General features: G+C 33.8%; 1 protein-coding gene across 12 annotated transcripts in view; it reads right to left on the bottom strand.

The window, feature by feature from the left end:
- Positions 1-20701, bottom strand: part of TBC1D5 (TBC1 domain family member 5) — a 566253-nt gene that overhangs the window by 267620 nt on the left and 277932 nt on the right. For 11 of the 12 annotated variants that reach the window (XM_050779554.1, XM_050779547.1, XM_050779557.1 and 8 more), the window contains one exon: positions 14952-15021. The exons of the other annotated variant lie outside the window; for it this stretch is intronic. In XM_050779554.1, the coding sequence (XP_050635511.1) occupies positions 14952-15021 (70 nt within the window). The remainder of the gene's footprint in view (positions 1-14951; positions 15022-20701) is intronic. 12 annotated transcript variants of the gene reach the window in all.

Genomic DNA, 20701 nt, shown 5'->3' with positions numbered 1-20701 from the left:
GAAGATTTCCTTAATAAAGCATCAGTGCCATCTAGTGGCAACTACTCTATCTTGCAGATACTGGGTCCCTGAAAACAATCAGCATCTAAGCAGGGAAAGATGAAGATGAGTAGGTTTCATTTCTCAGGCCAATGTTAATAGACCAGTACTAGCTGCCTTGGAAGCACTATGTTGAGAAGGACTCTGAGCTTACCCATGTGCTCCTCAGGAAAGAACACTGTAACTTATTAAATATGTAGGCCATGACTGATGCAATTATTTCTCAAAAAATAAAGTCAACTTCTGCAGGAATTGATACCTTCCCTCTAAGAAGACCTATTTAGGTAGTTAAGCCTCCTGCAATGGCTATTTTGACATGGAAAGCAATTAGAATATGCAGTGGATAAATACAGCTGATAATTATAATGAGATATCTATTTGTAATTATATATTTTAATGTAGTAGTTTCCCAATATATGCTCATAACATTGGTGTGAAACTAGTATCTTCTAAATTTGTTATCTTCTAAATTTAATACTTTAAATACTTTTATAACCTACATGATGACTAATAAGTGACTAAATTATGTGCTAATTTATGACTAGAAAGCTTCTGAATCATTATCCCAAATGGTGATACACTATAGAATACACTAATTTTACACCATATAGATTTATATGATGGTTTCTATCCCATTTTTAAGCTTAATGTGGAAAGGAAACAATGTGTTTGTGGGCTAACTGAAGAAATCCAAATGACTACAATAAGAGCAAAGAGTTAAGGGACTACATATAGTTTAGGACTGAAGATCTCCAATAGTTGGTTAAGAGGAGCTACTTAGGCTTCTACTGACAGTGAAATTGCTGAGTGGTTAAGAGAATGGATTCTCACCTTGGGAAAAGCCAACACATCACAGACAGTGGAAGAAAAAAGAGAGAGGGTAGAGAGATGCTTCTAGCTCTCTGGGAGGTATAGTGATAGGGGAGTACAGCAGACGGAGCTCTCAGAGACGATCATGGAGTTTACAAGGTCAGCCAGCCAACCAGGATCATTTCATTGCAATTTGAATAGTAAGATAATAGAACAAAACGGCCATGGCAGGATGAAGCAGGATTGAAGCAGGATTAGATCAGGGTTAGATGGGTAGAATATCTGAAGCTGAGGAAGTAAAAGGTAAGAAAGCTGAACTTGATTCAAAAAGATTTATACAATTTCATAATCCTAAAGTACATGCCAATACTTTTTTAAAATTGCCATATTTAGTATGATTACATTTATTTTATCAAAGAGGAGCCAGTAAATTTTTAAATCTGTTTCTAATCTATATCAAAATATATTAGTGAAAGACTTCTATCAATGCAAGGACTGTACCATAATTCCAGTATTATATTTAAGAGTATATACTTTTAAGTCATTTTAAAGGTATGATTTTGAAAATACTATTCAAATAGAACAAGGAATATCTAACTTAAAATCAATGGAAATATGAAAAGTGTAAATCAGGTATGTCAGCATAAGACTATAAAGTGTGGCACCAGATATGGGTAAGCTACAACATTAGGACTGCAGGTGCCAAGATCAACCAGATAAACACTGATGTTATCTATAATTACCTCATTTTTAGCTTAAATCACAGGTAATGAGGGAACTCACGAGTCTCTAAAAGGCAATTAGAAACTGTACTGGCTTTTTTGCTTCCTATATCATGAATTTTCTAAAACTTACTTTTATTTAAAGCTTTTTTTCTCCTCCATAATGAAACATCAGGGCATATCACTTATACATAAATATATAACAGAATGCATAATTACAAGCTTAAAATGTATTTCTTCATATGTCTAGGTGAAACATGTTATCATATGATGAGGCTCCACTGAAATACAGGTAAAGAATAGTTCCTTGCCTAGAGGTTTGTTAAAATTACGATGTTTTGATTCAGGTTTGAATTGAACTTTAAATTGAGAAACCTTGAGCCTTCACCTCAGTTTTCACAGGAACACAAAGAACTGAGTTAAAACAGTTATGCACTGTTAAATATAATACTCTCTTTTTTATTATTTTATTTTATTTATTTATTTGTTTATTTTATTTATTCTCTATCACCCTGCCTGGAGTGCAGTGAAACTATCTCTGCTCACTGCAAGCTCCACCTCCCAGGTTCACACCATTCTCCTGCCTCAGCCTCCCAAGGTAGCTGGGACTACAGGCACCCACCACCATGCCCGGCTAAATTTTTTGTACTTTTTAAGTAGAGATGGGTTTTCACTGTGTTAGCCAGGATGGTCTCGATCTCCTGACCTCATGATCTGCTTGCCTTGGCCTCCCAAAGTGCTGCAATACTCTCTTTTTTAAAGAAAAAACAAAAAACAAAAAAAAACCAGGCATTATTTTCTTCAAAATATAGTGTTTCAGAGCTTCTAAATCCACGGTCATATTAAAGTAGGTAAACTCAAAAATCATGCTTTAAAAAAGGAAACCAAGAAAAGCAGTATCACGAGCTTTTTGATTTTATAACAAGCTTTTGATTTTTAATTGTATTAATAATTTAAATATACAATAGATAATTAGATTACTAATCAAAGGACTGGCATTTAGAAATGAAGTGAGAAAAGGATCCTATACCAGACAATCTCTGTGAAGTTGTCTGGAGTAAGTCTATTTTATACTCCATGGTTTACTCATGCTTCCTCTATAATTAATAAGGAAAAAATCCTCTCCCTGCAGACCTGTCCTACCTTCTTCCCACCCCCACCTCACCTCATTTACTTTGATATTTGTGATAACTGGTACGGCTTGATATCTAACATTCTATAACACGATAAAGAATTTGCCACACAGTCTGCAAATATAAGCCAATACTGTAAAGGAAAGGCTGGTAGAACAGAGAATAAATTACTTTCCAGTTATTTATAAATAGACATTTATTTAGCAAAACCTGATGTCCTAATTAAAAGTCACCTACGACTTAAAGCATGTTTTCCAATAGTGTGTTGACTAATAGGGTATTACAAATAGAAATACATGTGTGTTTAAATACTTTCTCTAAGGAATATTAAATTCAATTGTATTTTAACTGAATCCATCGTTCACTTGATAACCTCTAGATGAGCGCTAAGCAAGTGAACTTTCTGAGATGACAGAAATGTTCTACATCTGACTCTCCACTATGGTAACCACTGACCACACATAGTTACTAAGCAGTTAAAATATGACTAGTGCAGCTGAAGAACTACATATTGTATTTTAATTAATTGAAATCCAAATTTAAATAGCTTCATATTGCCAGTAGTTCCTGCATTGGACAAGGAAGCTTAAAATGTTTTAAGGATGGCAACAATTCACTCGTATACACATTCAATTTTTAAAGTAACAACTATAAAGTTTCAAGGGATATAAATATACAAGTGATGCATACGCATATATAACTGGGGAAAGAAAACAAACATTAAAAGTTAAATAATACATGTGGTTAAATAAAGCAACTTAATTCCGTAAGAGAGGTAACATAGTATATAATTATTCTAAATAAATGGTGCTACTAATAAGACTATTAGATATAGATATAATCTTTTTCTTTTTCTTTCCCGTATCTATCTCATTGCCTCTCCCTGTGGTTTCTGTTTTTATCACTCCCTTCCCCTGCCTCCTCCCACACCCCTCTTCTCATACATATACCTGAAAGTTAGAAAGGCAAATCTTTGGTGATCCCAGTGTTACTTCTACTGGTTACCCAAAAATGGTCAATGCTGGAAAAACCCAAGATTTGGATCATGAACCTAATATAATCATATTCAGCAACCGACTGGCTAAACAAACCTAGAAGGGATAATTTAAAAAGAAGATAAATGGGCCATGGGATAAACTTTTGTTTAAAGTCAATTAAGTATTTTAAGAACTGCTCCCCTGTGGTAAGGCGGGGGGAAGGGCAAGAAGACAATAGTAGTTATTTTGGACACTGTAAGTTTATTACTGTGAACTGAACAAAATACACATAAGTCTGTGTCTAGATCTATGAAAGTTGAGCTACACTGTTCAAGAGAACTTCAAGGTTTAGAAGTATTTTTTTTTTAATTGGAATGAGGCTTAAGATACAGGGTTCAACTACCCTGTTTTGGTTCTAATGGGTTGAGACACTTGGACATGTCATCTGCATTAGTGTCCTAATATGAAAAAGTAGCCTGGAAGAGTCTTTGAAACTCCTTGAGATTATGTCAACCAAACTACTTCTGAGATTATGTCAACCAAACTACTTCAATGTCTCTCTCAGAACATAACATCTATAATCATGGAATGAAAATTATATCCATATGTTCAGATACAAGGACATCTTTTACATTTCAAATATTCTATCATTTGCAGGTTATTTTTTATTCCATAGCAGGTTTATTGATTTTCTTCATATTTCTAGGTACCTAATACTCATTCTCAATTGTATCATTATCAACTATTTCATAATTATTTTTGTGTGATTTAAAGATTTTTAACCCTCAGTTAAAATTTTTGATCATCGATTCAAATACATCAAACATCGCCGGGTGCAGTGGCTCATGCCTGTAATCCCAACACTTTGGGAGACTGAGGCGGGTGGATTACCTGAGGTCAGGAGTTCAAGACCAGCCTGGCCAACATGGTGAAACCCCCACTCTACTAAAAATACAGAAATTAGATGACCACAGTGGTGCACACCTGTAATCCAGCTACTCAGGAGGCTGAGGCATAAGAATCACTTGAACCCAGGAAGTGGAGGTTGCAGTGGGCTGAGATGGCCCTCCAGCCTAAGCAACAGAGTACGACCCCATCTCAAAAAAATAAATAAATAAAACTATGATATACTGAATTTTAAAACTTTAGTACTATCAAATAGCAAGTACTATCAAAATAGCAGCTCATGTAAAGCAACACTGTCACTACAATGAAATAGATACATATGTAAATACTGAGTTGTATGGGTCACATTAGCTGTCTTCATAGGTAAGGGCATAATTTTGTCACTGATGACTAAGTTCAAATAGGAAAGTTGTCAAAATCAAAATGAAGTCACTTCTGTCAAACCCTAACAAAAGTACAGTTGGCCCTCCATACATGAGATGCCGCATTCATGGTTTATACCAATCAGACTGAGACTACAGTATTCTAAGGAGGCCAAACTCATGGATACAGAGGGGCTGATTTTTTCCTATCCTTTCCAATTCCATAGAGCTGACTGCTGGACTTCAGCATCTGTGATTTTGGTATTCATGGGGGTCCTGGAATCAATCCCCAAGAATAGTGAGAGATGACCGTAAATAAAGCCAGGTTTAGAAGGAAGAGCCCTCATGCACATACGCTGAAGAAATATTACAGAGACTCCCTGAAGGGCTCTTATACACATACGTCTGTAACAAAAACTTTTACCAATAACTTTCTAAACTGCAGGTTGCTACATGAGTACAAGGATAGCTAACTGCTGTACAAGAACATTTGCCAGACAAACTGTCTCCATTAGTGAACTGGTGTTGGCTCCTGCAATAAGCCCCTGTAACCAAAGTTCTCTGTTTCAAAATAAATTGTGTGTACTTTCCTCTCTTGTCTTTAAAAGCTTCGCCTTCCCTCAACCTCTTTGGATATGCCTATGGTTCCCAAGGCCTACATATCCCAGATGCGCAAATCGCCTAATAAACTCAGTATCTCTGGAGAATCTCTCTGTTTTTAACAAACTGAAACTTACCCATTCTACCGCAAAAGCAATCTAAAAGAATGCATTGCTGAAGAGTGGAAAATGAAGATCGTCTTTATACATGCTGCTCACCTCCCTGAAACTCTTGCCCCCGCTAGAACACCTAGCAAACAGATTTTCCTCCTACTGCCCACCACCCCAACCATTTGGTCTTCCCCTGGTTCTGCTTTTTGTTTTTTGTCTTGAGACAGGGTCTTGCTCTGTCACCAAGGCTGGAATGCAGTGGCATGATCACAGCTCACTACAGCCTCAACCTCCCAGGCTCAAGTGATTGTCCCACCTGAGCCTCCTGAGTAGGTGGGACTAGAGGCAAGTGCCACCATGCCTGGCTAATTTTTTTAAATTTAACTAATTATTTTATCTATTTATTTGTCTGTTTGTAGAGATGAGGTCTTGCTTTTTGCCCGGGCTGGTCTTCAACTCCTCAGCTCAAGTGATCCTCCCCACTCAGCCTGTTGGGATTACTGGTGTAAGCCCCTGCGCCTGGCCTTCCCTTAGTTCTTGATAAATGCCTCCATTATAATACCAGTCATCATCTATGTTAGTTGTTTCCATGTTTGTCTCCCTGCTACATCATAAGTGCCCCAAGGGCAGGGTCTGTGTTTAATTCCTCTTTGGGTCTTAAAGGTTTAGCACAGTGGTTTGTCTATATTGGGAGTATAACAAAGATATACATAATGATGGAAGATAAGTTAGCTCCCTTGAACAACAACAACAAAAAAGATATAAACAAATGTTGAAAAAGCACTTGTGAAAAAGCTCTGGATTAAAAATAAAATGGGGAAACAGAATTAGTAACCACTACAACTTTGCGTCAAAAGATAACACGATCTGATATTAAAAAAAAAAAAGTTAAATATTGACTCCTAAATATTCTGTAGAAATTTCTCCCTTAAATCATTTATTTGAGTCAAATTGTCCATGAAATACACATTCAGAAATTAAGTATTATATAGAGCTACCTGGGACTATAAAGCAGACCAATGCATAAATAAATAAGCAAGATACTGGTAAATTATTTTAAAAAAAATTAACTCTCCACTTACGAACCTTAATTCTATGCATTTTCTCAAATTTTTAACTATATTTTTGAACGCTAATTCTATGCATTATTTCCTCATACTTCAGTATTGAGCAAATATTTAATTGACTTTGTATATTTCACCACCATATCCAAAGTATATATTACAAACAGTGATCCATAGGACTGACAGCAAGGCATTTCAACTGGGAACACCAGCAGGAAACAGAAGTGTGTCCAGGGGAAAGGACTCTCAGTATTGATTGACTCAGAGCAGCTTATCCTCATATTTCAAATGTATGCCTGTCTTTCCAAAGATAAACATTTACACAGCCTTGGATGATCAGGCTTTCGGCTGACTATGTAAATAAACAAACATGAAAAAAAAAATTCCCCTAAAGCCTGGCAACAGATAACAAAAAGGGCTTGAAGGGGTTTCTAAAGGAAAAGAACTCGAACTGTAACATGTATGCTCAAGCCAGTGTGGGTTGGTAATTAGGGCTGTAAATGCAAACAAATCAGTTGATTTTTCAAAATAGAGGGTAACATTTTTTCAAAGCCGTAAGTAATCAATAAATTAGTTCAGAGAGATTGTATATTATAAAGAAGCACACATACTATCATAAAAATAATAAGTTATTTCAAGAAGATATATTCATCATTCAAATGCGATTTTTCTTTACTCAAAAGAGCCTCCATTATGGAGATAAGAACAAAACGTAATACTATGACTGATTTCTGAAAAATGAAAAGGCTATACATTTTGTGCTCTCTGAAGTGATCATTTAACTGTAAAGGTTGTGATGCTTCTTGAACAAATATAAGCACAAACAAGATGCAAGACAATTTGATGAGATTAAATATAAGGAGCGATTATATAAAAGTTCCTCCTATATAACCTATAGATAACTATAGATTCATCTGATTCTTTAAATACTCATTTATTGCCACGTTAGAACTAGAAAAAAATTTTTTTTTTACTTTCCTGAGGCAAGGGCCAACTTTGTCAGGTAGTAGAGTTAATTACAACTTAAAAGAAATTTTAGAAAAGACAGAGGGTAAGGAAAGGTGAAAAAAACTAACAGTAGTTACCCACTATGTTTTGATGACAAGGGCCAGGTACTTTACACATTTTACAGGTATGCTCTCTACAACTCAATGATACAGATGCTAACATTTCAATTTTACAGATGAAGTAATTAAGAATCAGAGAGGTTAATTACCTTGCCTAAGGTTACAGTGGTAGAGTTAAGATCTAGATTTTAGTGTGTCTTATTTCTGTGTGTTTTTTCCAAATTGATTCCCTAAATCATGTATTTATTCTTAAGAACATCTTAACATTATACAGATCCTCAACAATATACAGGAAATACAACAAAATCAGAAAAGTAAGGCTCATGGAATCAGGAAAGGAGCATTAACTCTAGGCCTTCCTTCCTCCTCTTCTACTTATTAAGCTACGAAACCCTGAAAAAATAATTAAAATGGCAAGGCCTTAGAAACTTAAGAGGACTGAGTGGTGGGGAAGAGGGATGGTAGATTCAGGTTGGTCTCTATCACCTTTCATATTACTTCTAGCAAATAAATTGATTGAGCCAATATTCTGTTTTTATTTATTTATTATTTTTGTGAGACAGTCTCACTCTGTCACCCAGGCTGCAGTGCAATGGTATGATCTTGGCTCCCTGCAACCTCCGCTTCCCAGGTTCAAGTGATTCTTGTGCCTCAGCCTCCCGAATAGCTGGGATTACAGGCATTCACCACTACACTGGCTAATTTTGTTACCTTTTTTTTTTTTTTTTGTATTTTCAGTAGAGACAGGGTTTCACCATGTTGGCCAGGCTGGTCTTGAACAGCTCATCTCAAGTGATCCGCCCACCTCAGCCTCCAAAAGTGCTAAGATTACAGGGGTGAGCCACTGCACCTGCTCTCGTCCAATAAGCCAACATTCTCAAAAATAACATGACTAACAAAATTATATCACTCTAAGAGTGTGACTAGAACCTAGATTTCTGAATTTTAAATCTTGCTGCCAAAGTAGGCTTTTGCCCTATTATCTCCTTTCTACTGAATCACTGTTTCGTTGTTATTTCTATGAGATATATAATTCTCTTACATACAAATGTAAAAGGTACTATACTAAAAATAAATGTAAATGATGAAAAGATATTTCCCGCATCTTCCAAAATTATTGATTATATGCAAATAAGTACAAATTTTTGTGCTAAAACTTGAAGCCTAATTTTTCAAATTTACTGATTGATTATATGCTAACAAGATGCATATAAAATTATTGATTATATGCAAATAAGATACATGCAAATCTTTGTGCTAAAACTTGAAGCCTAATTTTTCAAATTTACTTAATGATTCAAGAAAATTCAAATTAATGTACTTTTTCTTAGGCAGGAAAAGACAACTTTTAGATTTAAAAGGCAATACCAACTTTAACTTTTTACAAACTTTTTACCAATTTGAACAGCTTTTGACTCGGTGAGCTATATATAGAACATATTATATTGAGAAAGGTAGGCAACCTTGGAAACTCTGATAAATATCAAGAAATTCGAACACCATTGCTTAACAGCCAAGTGTCTTTTTTCATCTCTCCTTAAAAGGAATAAAGCAAACAACAACAAAACTATATACACATATAAAGTTCCCTTTATTTCTTCAATAAAAGCTCTTTTCAAATATGAAATACAATATTTTATTAGAGGAAAAAAATAAGCCAAAAGTATGAATGTTTTCTTAAAAAAAAAAAAAAATAGTTTATTCCAGTCTATAAATTTTTTAAGTCTCAAGTCACTCCACTAGCCCAGGTGTAGGATTTATTAACTAAAAACACACACAGAAGTATCTGTGTATCTTTTTAGCATTCAAGTAACTTTTGTTTTTTGATTCAAACCCCAAAGCTCCTAACTAAATTATTATAATCTTCAGTTTATTGGCTACGACTTCTAACTGAGCATCATCGGTGTTTATAATTTTGCACTGTCTCTGGAAGTCAGCATTGCATTTACAAATGATTATTTTTAAAGTATCTAATTGTCAAGATGAAAAAGAGTGTACATTTTTCTTAAGAGTACGGCTTTGGAAAATATAATGTCATGTGAAATTAAGTTGAAAAAAAATATTGAGTAAACTAGATGATTTACTACAGTTTATACAGAATCTTGAAAATTAGGGTTAACTATGATGTACAAATTTAAAATAATCTACAATGATTTATATTCTATCCTCTGCCATTTACATAAAACTAAGATGAGGTACAAAAATTAAGCAATATTTTGAGTTTCCCTGAGAATGCCAAATAACTGGTCTGAGTTTTCTCTAACTAAATTGACTATGAAGCCAAGTTTACAGCAGATTTTTGGCTATAGAAACACAAAAAGCTTATCAATAAATGAGGCAACAAATAAGTTATTGTCTATATTGGGAATGAAGACATTATACTTTAAAAATCTGAAAAAAAAAGCATAACATTGACTCAAAAATGACAAAGATTTCCTGTCAACTTTTGAGGAAAGTTATAATTTGATCAAAAAGATATTTAGAAACAGGGTAATAAAACAAAAGTTTTTAAATGTTCACCTTCAATTTATTTCATAGGTCACTGTTATACCATCTAATAAGATAATTAAAAACATGCAAGCAGCTGGTACTACAGCTAAACAGATTAATGTAATAGTCTGTAGTCATATGTGCTGGCAAGGGGCTTGCCTCTTTTGGCGAGGAGAAGGTCAGCTGCCCTTGGGAAGAGGAGAAGAGGAGTGGCCTGTGCTACAGTCACTAAGTTAAACATCAGCAAACTGATAATCAGGAAACGACTTTTCTTCTTTCATACCCATTAATGTTCTTCTCTCAGTTTTAATGGTTAAATAAGGAACAGAGAAAGCTCATATAATTTGGCAGACAACATTAACTTTGGTCTTTAAAAAGTACAAGATATATTTCACAAAACCAACAATGTCTTCTCAAGTCTTATAAACTTTCCATTTTAACGCATCATCTGCAAATTAGTTCAGAGATACACAATCAAATTTTAACCAAAATTTCCAAAACAATATCTGGACTATTACTCAAGCATCATATAATAATTGTACTGGTGCCTTAGGAGTTAAATGCAGCTGTACTCTATCTGAATCCATGAAGCAAGATCAAAAGAAGATATAAATCCAAAGTAAACATCCCAGTTTATTTAAAAAAAAAAAAAAATCTATGAGTATTAGGCACATAAAGCTGTAGTTACGGTCCATTCATTTTAAATTTTAAAATTTATTTGTCAAAGTCCCAGATATCATCTCTGAATTTATAGTAAAATATCCTCCTTTCATCTTTACTAGGTATTCAAATTTGTTATTCAAAGGTAACCTGAAATATGTGTCAGAGATTGAGAGTGTCAAATCTCAGGTTAAGCTTGTTCTTAAGCACTCTTTCTGCTAACAGACAAAAAATTTATTTTCTTGTAAAACATATTTTTTCTCTTCCTTTTGGTATATTAGATCACTGTAACAATTTCTATAATACCAAAAGGTTAGTGATGACAATGATGATGACATTGTCTGGAACAAAAAAGTAACTAATATTTATTCAACATTTAACATATGCCATTATCTGATTAAACTCCTCATATCAACTGTATTTTATCATCTCCACTTCAAAGGTGAAGAAACTGAGGGTGAGACTTGTCCAAAGTATTCAGAGTATTTACAATCAGGATCTGAACCAGCACACTATGTTTAAACATTGTTTTAAAAAACAGACCAGGTGCAGTGGCTCACACCTATAATCCCAACACTTTGGGAGACCAAGGCAGGCAGATTTCTTGAGCCCAGGAGTTTGAGACCACCCTGGGCAACATGATGAAACCCCATCTCTACAAAAAACACAAAAATTACCCAGGTGTGGTGGCACACACCTGCAGTCCCAGCTACTCAGGAGGCTGAGAGGCGGGAGGATTGCTTGAGGCCAGGCGGTTGAGGCTGTAGTGAGCCAAGGTAGTGCCACTGTACTCCAGCCTGGGTGACAGAGTGAGACCCTGTCTCAAAAAACAAACAAAGAAAACCCCCAGAGACTATGCCCTCTTGAAACTCATAATCTAATATCATAATAATACAAACAGTGGCCGGGCGCGGTGGCTCACGCCTGTAATCCCAGCACTTTGGGAGGCCGAGGCGTGCGGATCACAAGGTCAGGAGATCGAGACCACGGTGAAACCCCGTCTCTACTAAAAATACAAAAAATTAGCCGGGCGCAGTTGTGGGCGCCTGTAGTTCCAGCTACTCGGGAGGCTGAGGCAGGAGAATGGCGTGAACCCGGGAGGCGGAGCTTGCAGTGAGCCGAGATCGCGCCACTGCACTCCAGCCTGGGTGACAGAGCGAGACTCCGTCTCATAAAAATAAATAAATAAATAAATAATAATAATAATAATACAAACAGTGGAAAGAATATAAATTTCAGTGTCCAATTCAAGACTGAATTCAAAAGTTATTAAAATCTCAACATATGTTAAAGGATACATGTGTCTGATGGTGAATACAGGAAACAAAGTTACCCATTTACATGAAGTGAGCACGAAAGAATTAATACTATGACTTCCCATTTAGATTTTCAAAAGGCCTTTATTTTATATGTTTTAACCCGAGTTTTTAAAACAGTTGTGGGAAGGAAACAGGTTAGGCATTATAATGCCCATTTGATAGACAAGAAACTAAAGTAAATCTTTGACACAAGTATATATAAACTATGAGTATGTTGGTGATAGGTTTAAGGCCTGTGTTGTCTAATTGTGAAGAAAGGCTAGGATTTCAGAGGCGGTTTAAATAATACAAACGTAGAACTGTCATGCAAAAGGACATCTGAGGGTTGCAACATTTACGTTTTTCTAATAACCTATTTCTAGTTAGCTTAAAGAGCTATAATGGCAACAAAAAATAATTTTTGTTTTCAAAAGTAAATTTTACTGAAAATTCTATTGCCATTTTAATGTGATTCTGCAACAATTCCTAGATTTTGTCAGTTAACCTTAATTGAAGCTATACCACAGAGCTGTGCTTCTATGAATTCTACACTTAACCCAAGTGTCAAATCCACAAGTAAGCTCATTATAAGAGCTATCACCTACTGAGTAGAAAAATATTCATTTCATACCTTAAATACTATAACAGTATTTAACAGTGGCACTGGCCTGCCAACTATTAAAAGCACATTTTTACAGACTGTATTACTTCAGCTTTTTATCTTCCCTTTATAATTACAACAATAAATTAATATTCTAACATTACAACATTGATTTTTAATCAATGTCTGTCATTTTTAAACAATGACAGACATTGATTAAAAATATTTAGTTAACAACATTAGTATTTATTGTGCAAAGCTACACTAGGAGTTACTTTTCAAAATACAATTATCATTTAATAATACTAAGATACTTTATTCAAGAACAAAAAAACACCCAAGATAATATTATACCTTCACTTAATATAAAGTTAAGAGAAATGTTTCATTTCTCTTATGAAATGAATGAAATGAAAACATTTCTCTTAACTTCATATTATATCCACTATTTACTATAATTGGCTAAAATACAAATGTAATTGTAAAATATAATTCAACAACAGAATTTATACACATATAATGGGATTTTCCTTCTTTTGAAATATATTAGTTTTTCTTTTTGTCTCGTTTATGTTTAATTGTATTTATACCTAATAAATTATCATCATAGATTTCATATATTACCATCTTAAGATTCCTCTGTTACATGTCAAATCCTAATATTTATTTAACTATCTTTCACATTTACTTTTTTGGTTATTGTTACAATCAGCTGTGACACACTCAAATAGGAGATTCTACCTATTGTTTAGTATGTCAAATACAAGCTTTATATTATGCTTTAGGACTCAGAAAGCATTTGGACAATTCCAATATTTATAAGGTAGGATGGATATAGTGAAAATTTAACAACAACATATGAGTTTTACTGCTGTGATAATACCCTTCTAGAACACCATGGAAAATAAGCCTTTTGTGGTATCTGTGACACTTGAACAACTGATCATTTATACAGACCCCAACTAGCATAAAATAAAGATATCAAGTGTCTCAATTACCATCTCATTTCTGAAATTCATAAACAAATTGTAAAAACTTGTTTCATTTACTACATTTTTGTCTAGTTCCTCCTGTATAAAAGGTCCGATTCTAGATGTTAAAAGCCTGCCTGAAATCTGAAGAAATAAATGACACAGTTCCAATTAAGACTATAAAATATGTATACAAATAAAAATATAAACTAAGCATAAGTTCCACATTTATTATAGATAAGGAGACACAGTTTAATATTCAAATTAGTTTTCAAATATACAGTGGCTCTTGCATATATTTTATAGTTTTGTTACACAAGTATCAGAAGTAATTAACCATAAGGACAATGTTGGCCAATTAAATTGTTTCTTCAAGAATCTGCATTGCCATCTATAATGTTAAAATGTATCATTATTGAATTTGCACTTTTTTCCTAAAAGAAAATAACCAATTTCTTACACCACTTTGGCTCTGTATATACATTTTCAAGTATTACTGAAAATACTTTAATCTTTCTTGTTCTTCAGTTTCCAGATATAAGGTACAAATTTCATAAACATTTACTGTTTATGAAAGTAAAATTCAAGTCATGAGGAGAATATAAAGAAAGGATTAGGTAAAATACATATTTTCTTAGTGTATCCTTTTAAAAATATTACTAATTCAGAAGTAATAGCCCTGTTTACTAAAGAACTTAAACAGAATATTAGCAAACAGCACTTAATTCAACCATGAACTACATTTTAAGCTCTCTTAGGCGCTCATGAGCGGTACTATATTTTAGCAGGAAAATTAAAAGGAAGCTTTAGTAATGTAACAGATATACTGGAAAAACAAAAATGGATTATAATGAAGCTGAATACTACATGTGCATACGTTCCAATTACCCTACTATTGGCTAACAACAGATACTGCAGTAAGTGCATTTACTCAAAAATTTAGAATATTATATTTTTCTGTAACTTATTAATTGCAGAAAATAACATTAACACAATATTGTTCACATTGGTCACCTTGTTAAAGCACAAATAGTGTTTCCTTACTATTCTAGATCAAAACCCTATATAATTATATATCTTATACATTATCTTGTAATATTATATGTGTATATGTATATATATACATGTATTCATCACCTACCTATAGGAATTAAAAGTCCCTTCAGAGTCTAAAGTAGAACTTGTTCTTCTTCCATTTTTATTTGAATCTCCTGGAGAAAAAAATTACAACACTGAAATAATGGAGATAAACTGAGTATTTCAGTTGAAAAACTGTGTGAAAGCTAAATGCAACATATTAGCCAAAAAGCATATATCCTCTCCCCCTTCCCCAAATTATCTTTTGTACTCAAAGCTTTTTAGGTAAAAAATTCATTTTGATTTCAAAATATAAACCAATGCCAATCCTAGACTGGATAGTAACAGTACCAAAGTAAGTGCTATCAGGAACAAATGAAGCACAGTACCAACATTTTCTTCTTATGAATCACAGACAAAACTAAAATTATAAACCAGTATAAAGAAAGGCAATTTTTTGTTGGTGACCAAGTCACCCATCCTGATCAGTGGTACTGTCAAAAGAGAGCAGGCAGAGAGCCAACCTGGATGATTTTCCAGGTCCTTGTTTGACACTCTCTAGCAATTTAGTAAACAGAGGTAAAATAAAAAGCCAACTTGAGAGGTAGTGATTAATTAATGAGCTTTTAATATGCCTTACTTAATATTCTTTACAAAACTTTAACTGTTAACTTTAGGTTTCAACTGTCAAAAGTTTGGCAATTTAAAACATGAAAAAGGAACAACATCAAAAGGTATTTGTCTCCTATAATAATATCAAACATTGAGAGAAAAAATTTTTACCCAAAAATCTGTCATATTCATAAAATCTAATTTAGAACAAATTATACATATCAATTTAAAGACTATAGAATAAAAGTAAATGAACTAAAGTTGGAAAAAATGCTTACCAATGCCCCAGTGTTATATATTCTTATTGACTGAAATTTAATGGTTCAATTTTTTAAAATATACACTTCAAAGTACAGCTTTTATGAAACCATAGTATGCCACTATTAAAAATGTTATTTGTTTTTCTTTCTTTTTTTTTTTTTTTTTTTTTTTTTTGAGACGGAGGGCTGGAGTGCAGTGGCCAGATCTCGGCTCACTGCAAGCTCTGCCTCCCGGGTTCACGCCATTCTCCTGCCTCAGCCTCCTGAGTAGCTGGGACTACAGGCGCCTGCCACCTCGCCCGGCTAGTTTTTTGTATTTTTTAGTAGAGACGGGGTTTCACCGTGTCAGCCAGGATGGTCTCGATCTCCTGACCTCGTGATCCACCCGTCTCGGCCTCCCAAAGTGCTGGGATTACAGGCTTGAGCCACCGCGCCCGGCCTATTTGTTTTTCAAAACAAATTAAAAGTTTAGAATACGATTATATTTTATACTCCTAATTCATATAATATAACTTTGAAACATCAGGTCATATTCCATTTTTGTAATATTTACAGCATAATATAACAATGATTTATCCAATTTTATACTTTTAATATACTTTGAACAACTGAAGGTGCAACAGGAAATCATCACAGTGGTCGTGGATAAGTCAAACAGTAATTACAGAGTTTTCACTTTAGAGATGAGATTATTTTTAATTATTGAGTACAGTATCTAAGGTACTATACTTATATAATTATGCTACTCATTAAATGGTTACTGAACGCTGAAATGTAATTTTAATGATAGCTACCTATCTTTCTTTACACATTTTATAGTTGACAGATAGTAAAGAACACTGGTTCTTTTTTGAGAGTTTGGTGAGATATGTGCAGCTGTGCCAGCATTCAGGAGAAGCGGACTGAGCCCGCTTATTAAACTTTCAACTCTACTCTTTTTTCAAAATACTGTTCCAGTTTATTTTGTTTTTTGAAAAAACAAAAAATCCTAAAAAGGATTACAACACTTAAAAATGGTGACAATTTATAGAAGAAAATAATCCAAAAACATATAAATGTTTAAAATTAACCTAGCTAGGTATATGTTGCTAATTCTTTGAAAACATGGGTATGGTAATATTACTCATACAACACCCTTCCTTTTCTTTTAAAAATTAATAATATTATAATAAACTAAAAAGATGTAAGGAAAATTAGTCTCTATCTTGCTAAATGAAAATTTCTACAACACATGTTATTTAACAGCTTGCAGACATTTCCTGTGAAACATTCCATAATCAGCATAGAATAAGTACTATATTATACATTTAAAATATGAGCTTCTTTCTCCTTAAAATTATGATTAAACATGAAAAATAACACCAATAGAATAGTTCTTCCTTTAAGCTGATGTTTATCAGATCAAATATAAAATCCTTCAAATAATTAAGAGACTTTTGGCTTCATAAACAACCAGGTTTTATCACATTATAAAGGTTTTCTTTAATTTATAACTGTTTCCGAAAGAAAATATCACATTAAATATAACTTTCAAGGTGCAAAAAAATGGTAATGGGGGAAAAAAAGCAGTTTTTCTTTCCCAAAAACATACCAAATAAGGAGTACAATTGTTTCACTAACAATATTAGAGAAAAGATTTCAGAGTTGGCTATATGAGGAAAAGGCAATAAAGTTTTGAAGCGGGAAAAACGCTTTGTTCCCTCAATCCTCTAGTTGAAATTAATTATAGCAAATGTTTATGAAAACATCTGTTCCTTACAGTTATAAATTCTTAATTTTAGTATGGACGATCTCAGACTCTTATTTTGGAAGGAAACTGTCTGACTATCGAAAGGTTTACAAAAGAACAGACAGAATCTGTAATTCTGTAAAATTGTGTATACAATGTGCTACATCCTGTAGAGATTTTAGTTGGTGTGAAACATTTGGAGAGGCTTACTACCGGTAACTAGGAGAAATCAAAGACAAACAGAAAGGCTCATTTTTCATTTAAGCTATAATATGATAAAAAACATATCTGTAACACCAGAAAACAACTTCTGCCAGTTTGGGAAATAAACAAGTGTTACTTTACTACTGAATCTAATTTGGAAGTAAGTATAATAAAATAAGTATTAATTTTATAAGAGATTAAAGTAAATGAAATGACAATACAATCATGGGAACGTATATGTAGCATTTCCCAAAAGTAACAACAGAGGGTGCAAGAGAGTTTACTATGATGTTTTTACTTGCTATTTTGATTCCTGAACTAAGTTGTCAGGTAGCCATAACTGTAACAAAGATGCATCATACACACACACACACACACACACACACACACACACACATACAGTATTAATGTAATCTTACACAAAGACTATTAAATGGTCAAATAGCACAAATATCTAAAATGTGCTTTAAGATAATAGACTTCCTTTTACTTACCTGAAAAGTAATTTAACTAATAAGCAACTTTTAGAATACAGTTGTAACTTTAAAGATATTTCAATATCTAATGTAATCAGTAAAAGAATCTAGATGTCTTCATTGAGTATATTTTGAATACATGCACGAATTATATATAATAAATAACATGTGTTACTATATATTTAAAACATTGTACAACATATATCTATAAGAACAATTCATCAATTACTTGTGACCATAAATTTGAAATTTATACAACATTCATTTCTCATTAATTGGTATGCAACTTTCCTAATGGGTTCATAATATTCACAATTAAAATAAATTGCTGATTTGCAAAAATATGCTAACAGTTACATTGGTTTAAATTATAAGAAAGTGCATAATATTGCCTAATATTTCTAACATGAGTATCTAACTTATGAAGCCAGGAAGTATAACTGTGACTTAAATTTCAAAACAGAATGAATGGAATTTCAGACTCCCTTTTGGCTTTAACTGAGGTCATGTTTAGCAAAGGGCATTTTTGGTTCCATCTGTGCACTGTTGAAATCTTTCTAAAGGGAGGTTTACAATAGATTTCTGTAGTATTTTTTAATACACAAACATCTAGTTCATGAAGAGAGAACCAGAGATTTTTAAACTAGGTTAAGTTAAAAACAGCCAGAATAACACTATAAATAATCACGCCTACTCAAATGTGTCTTCAGTTTACATGTGAAAACATCAAATTTTAGAATATCACATCACACTAGGTATGAATTCTGAAAAGTATTACATAATAAAGAAAAGGTTTTATCTTTGAATCATTAGAGAACTGTCAGCATACACAGTCTGGGGTATTTAATAGTAAAATGGGAAAAAAGACTTGGTTCAAAATGAAAACAAAGCTATGAGTTTACTGTAAAGACCTGAAAGCCTTTGTGTTTTTTAAAGGAATTAGTATATAGCAATGAAATGTTTTAGTTAAATTTAAAATCCTTTAAAAAAATAAATGATTTTTTTAAATCTATGAATAAAGTATATTCATGTATTGGCACACAGTGAAAGCAAAGCATAATGACTCAGCATTATCCATAAAGTAGCCACATCATTTGTGAAATCAGGCAAACCATTAGCCACCCCAAGCTAACTATTTATGCTAAAAATCCAGGACCACTCATTAGATCTATGAGCCAGTGCTGAAATCAATACAGAAAAAAATTCATGAATTTTATAATTTTCAATTTTCTTTATTATTGTTAATGTATTTACATTCTAATGATTTAATAGCCATATTTAGTTCTCTAAAGAATGTCTTAAAATAAGTATTGTAGATAATGAAAACTCAGATGTAAAATAAAAATTCATAAGAAGTCTTAAATAAAATACATTTTCAAGTGGACCATTTTGAGAAAAGGATGTTTTGTTATCAAAGGTTCCTATTAAACCTTTAATAGAACTCTTAAAAACAAAAGACAGAAAGCAGCATGACATCAGCAAGATGGCAGAGTTTGAAACTCCAAGTAGTACATGTCCTCCTACAGAAACACTGAAAAACAAAAAGTAACTCTTAGGACTTTGTAAAAGCTGTAATCAACAGTCAAACATTTTCCAAAGCAAAATGAACACTGAATCCGTAGTCCCAGCTACTCGGGAGGCTGAGGCAGGAGAATTGCTTGAACCCAGGGAGGCGGAGCTTGCAGTGAGCTGAGATCCGGCCACTGCACTCCAGCCTGGTCGACAGAGCGAGACTCCGTCTCAACAAAAGAAAAAAAAAAAAATTCTGTGCTTTTTACACTTGCCATTGCCCCATCCCCTCCCTGGCACTGTAGCAGTGTGAAAGCGGGTAGCTACTTTCCCAGGGTGGGAGTCTGGTACTTGGTTCTCGAAGGGAAGAGGGGACCATGTTTACAAATTGTTGTGTATGTATGTTCTACCCTGTGTAAGGGCCGCCTGAAAGATGACACGAGGTGCCTTTCTCTGTTCAGGCTAACTTAGAAGAAGCAGAGGACATCAATAGAATACACAACAAGCCAAACTAAAAACCCAATATAGTCCATTCTCACGTTGCTATAAAGCAAAGCCTGAGACTGGGTAACTTATAAAGGAATGAAGTTTAATTGACTCGCAGTGCCTCATGGCTGGGAAGGCCTCAGGAAACTTACAATCATAGCAAAACGGGAAACAAACATGTCCTACCTCATATGATGGCATGAAGGAGAAGTACAGGCAAAACAGGGAAAAGCCCCTTATAAAACCATCAGATCTTGTGAGAACTCACTCTCTATCATGAGAACAGCAGCATGGGGGTAACCGCCCTAATGATTCAATTACCTCCCACTGGGTCTCTCCCATAACACCTGGGGATTATAGACCTACATTTCAATATGAGATTTGGATGGGGGCATGGCCCAATCATACCATTGTGCCCCTAACCCCTCCCAAATCTAATGTCTTTATAATTCAAAACACAGTCATGCCTTCCCAACAGTCCCCCAAAGTCTTAACTGATTCCAGCATTAACCCAAAAGTCTAAGTCAAGGTCTTATCT

This window comes from Macaca thibetana, chromosome 2 (assembly GCF_024542745.1).
Source record: "Macaca thibetana thibetana isolate TM-01 chromosome 2, ASM2454274v1, whole genome shotgun sequence".
Lineage (NCBI taxonomy): Eukaryota > Metazoa > Chordata > Mammalia > Primates > Cercopithecidae > Macaca > Macaca thibetana.
Note: the sequence above shows the minus strand (reverse complement) of the source record. Positions and strands in the feature narration are given on the sequence as shown.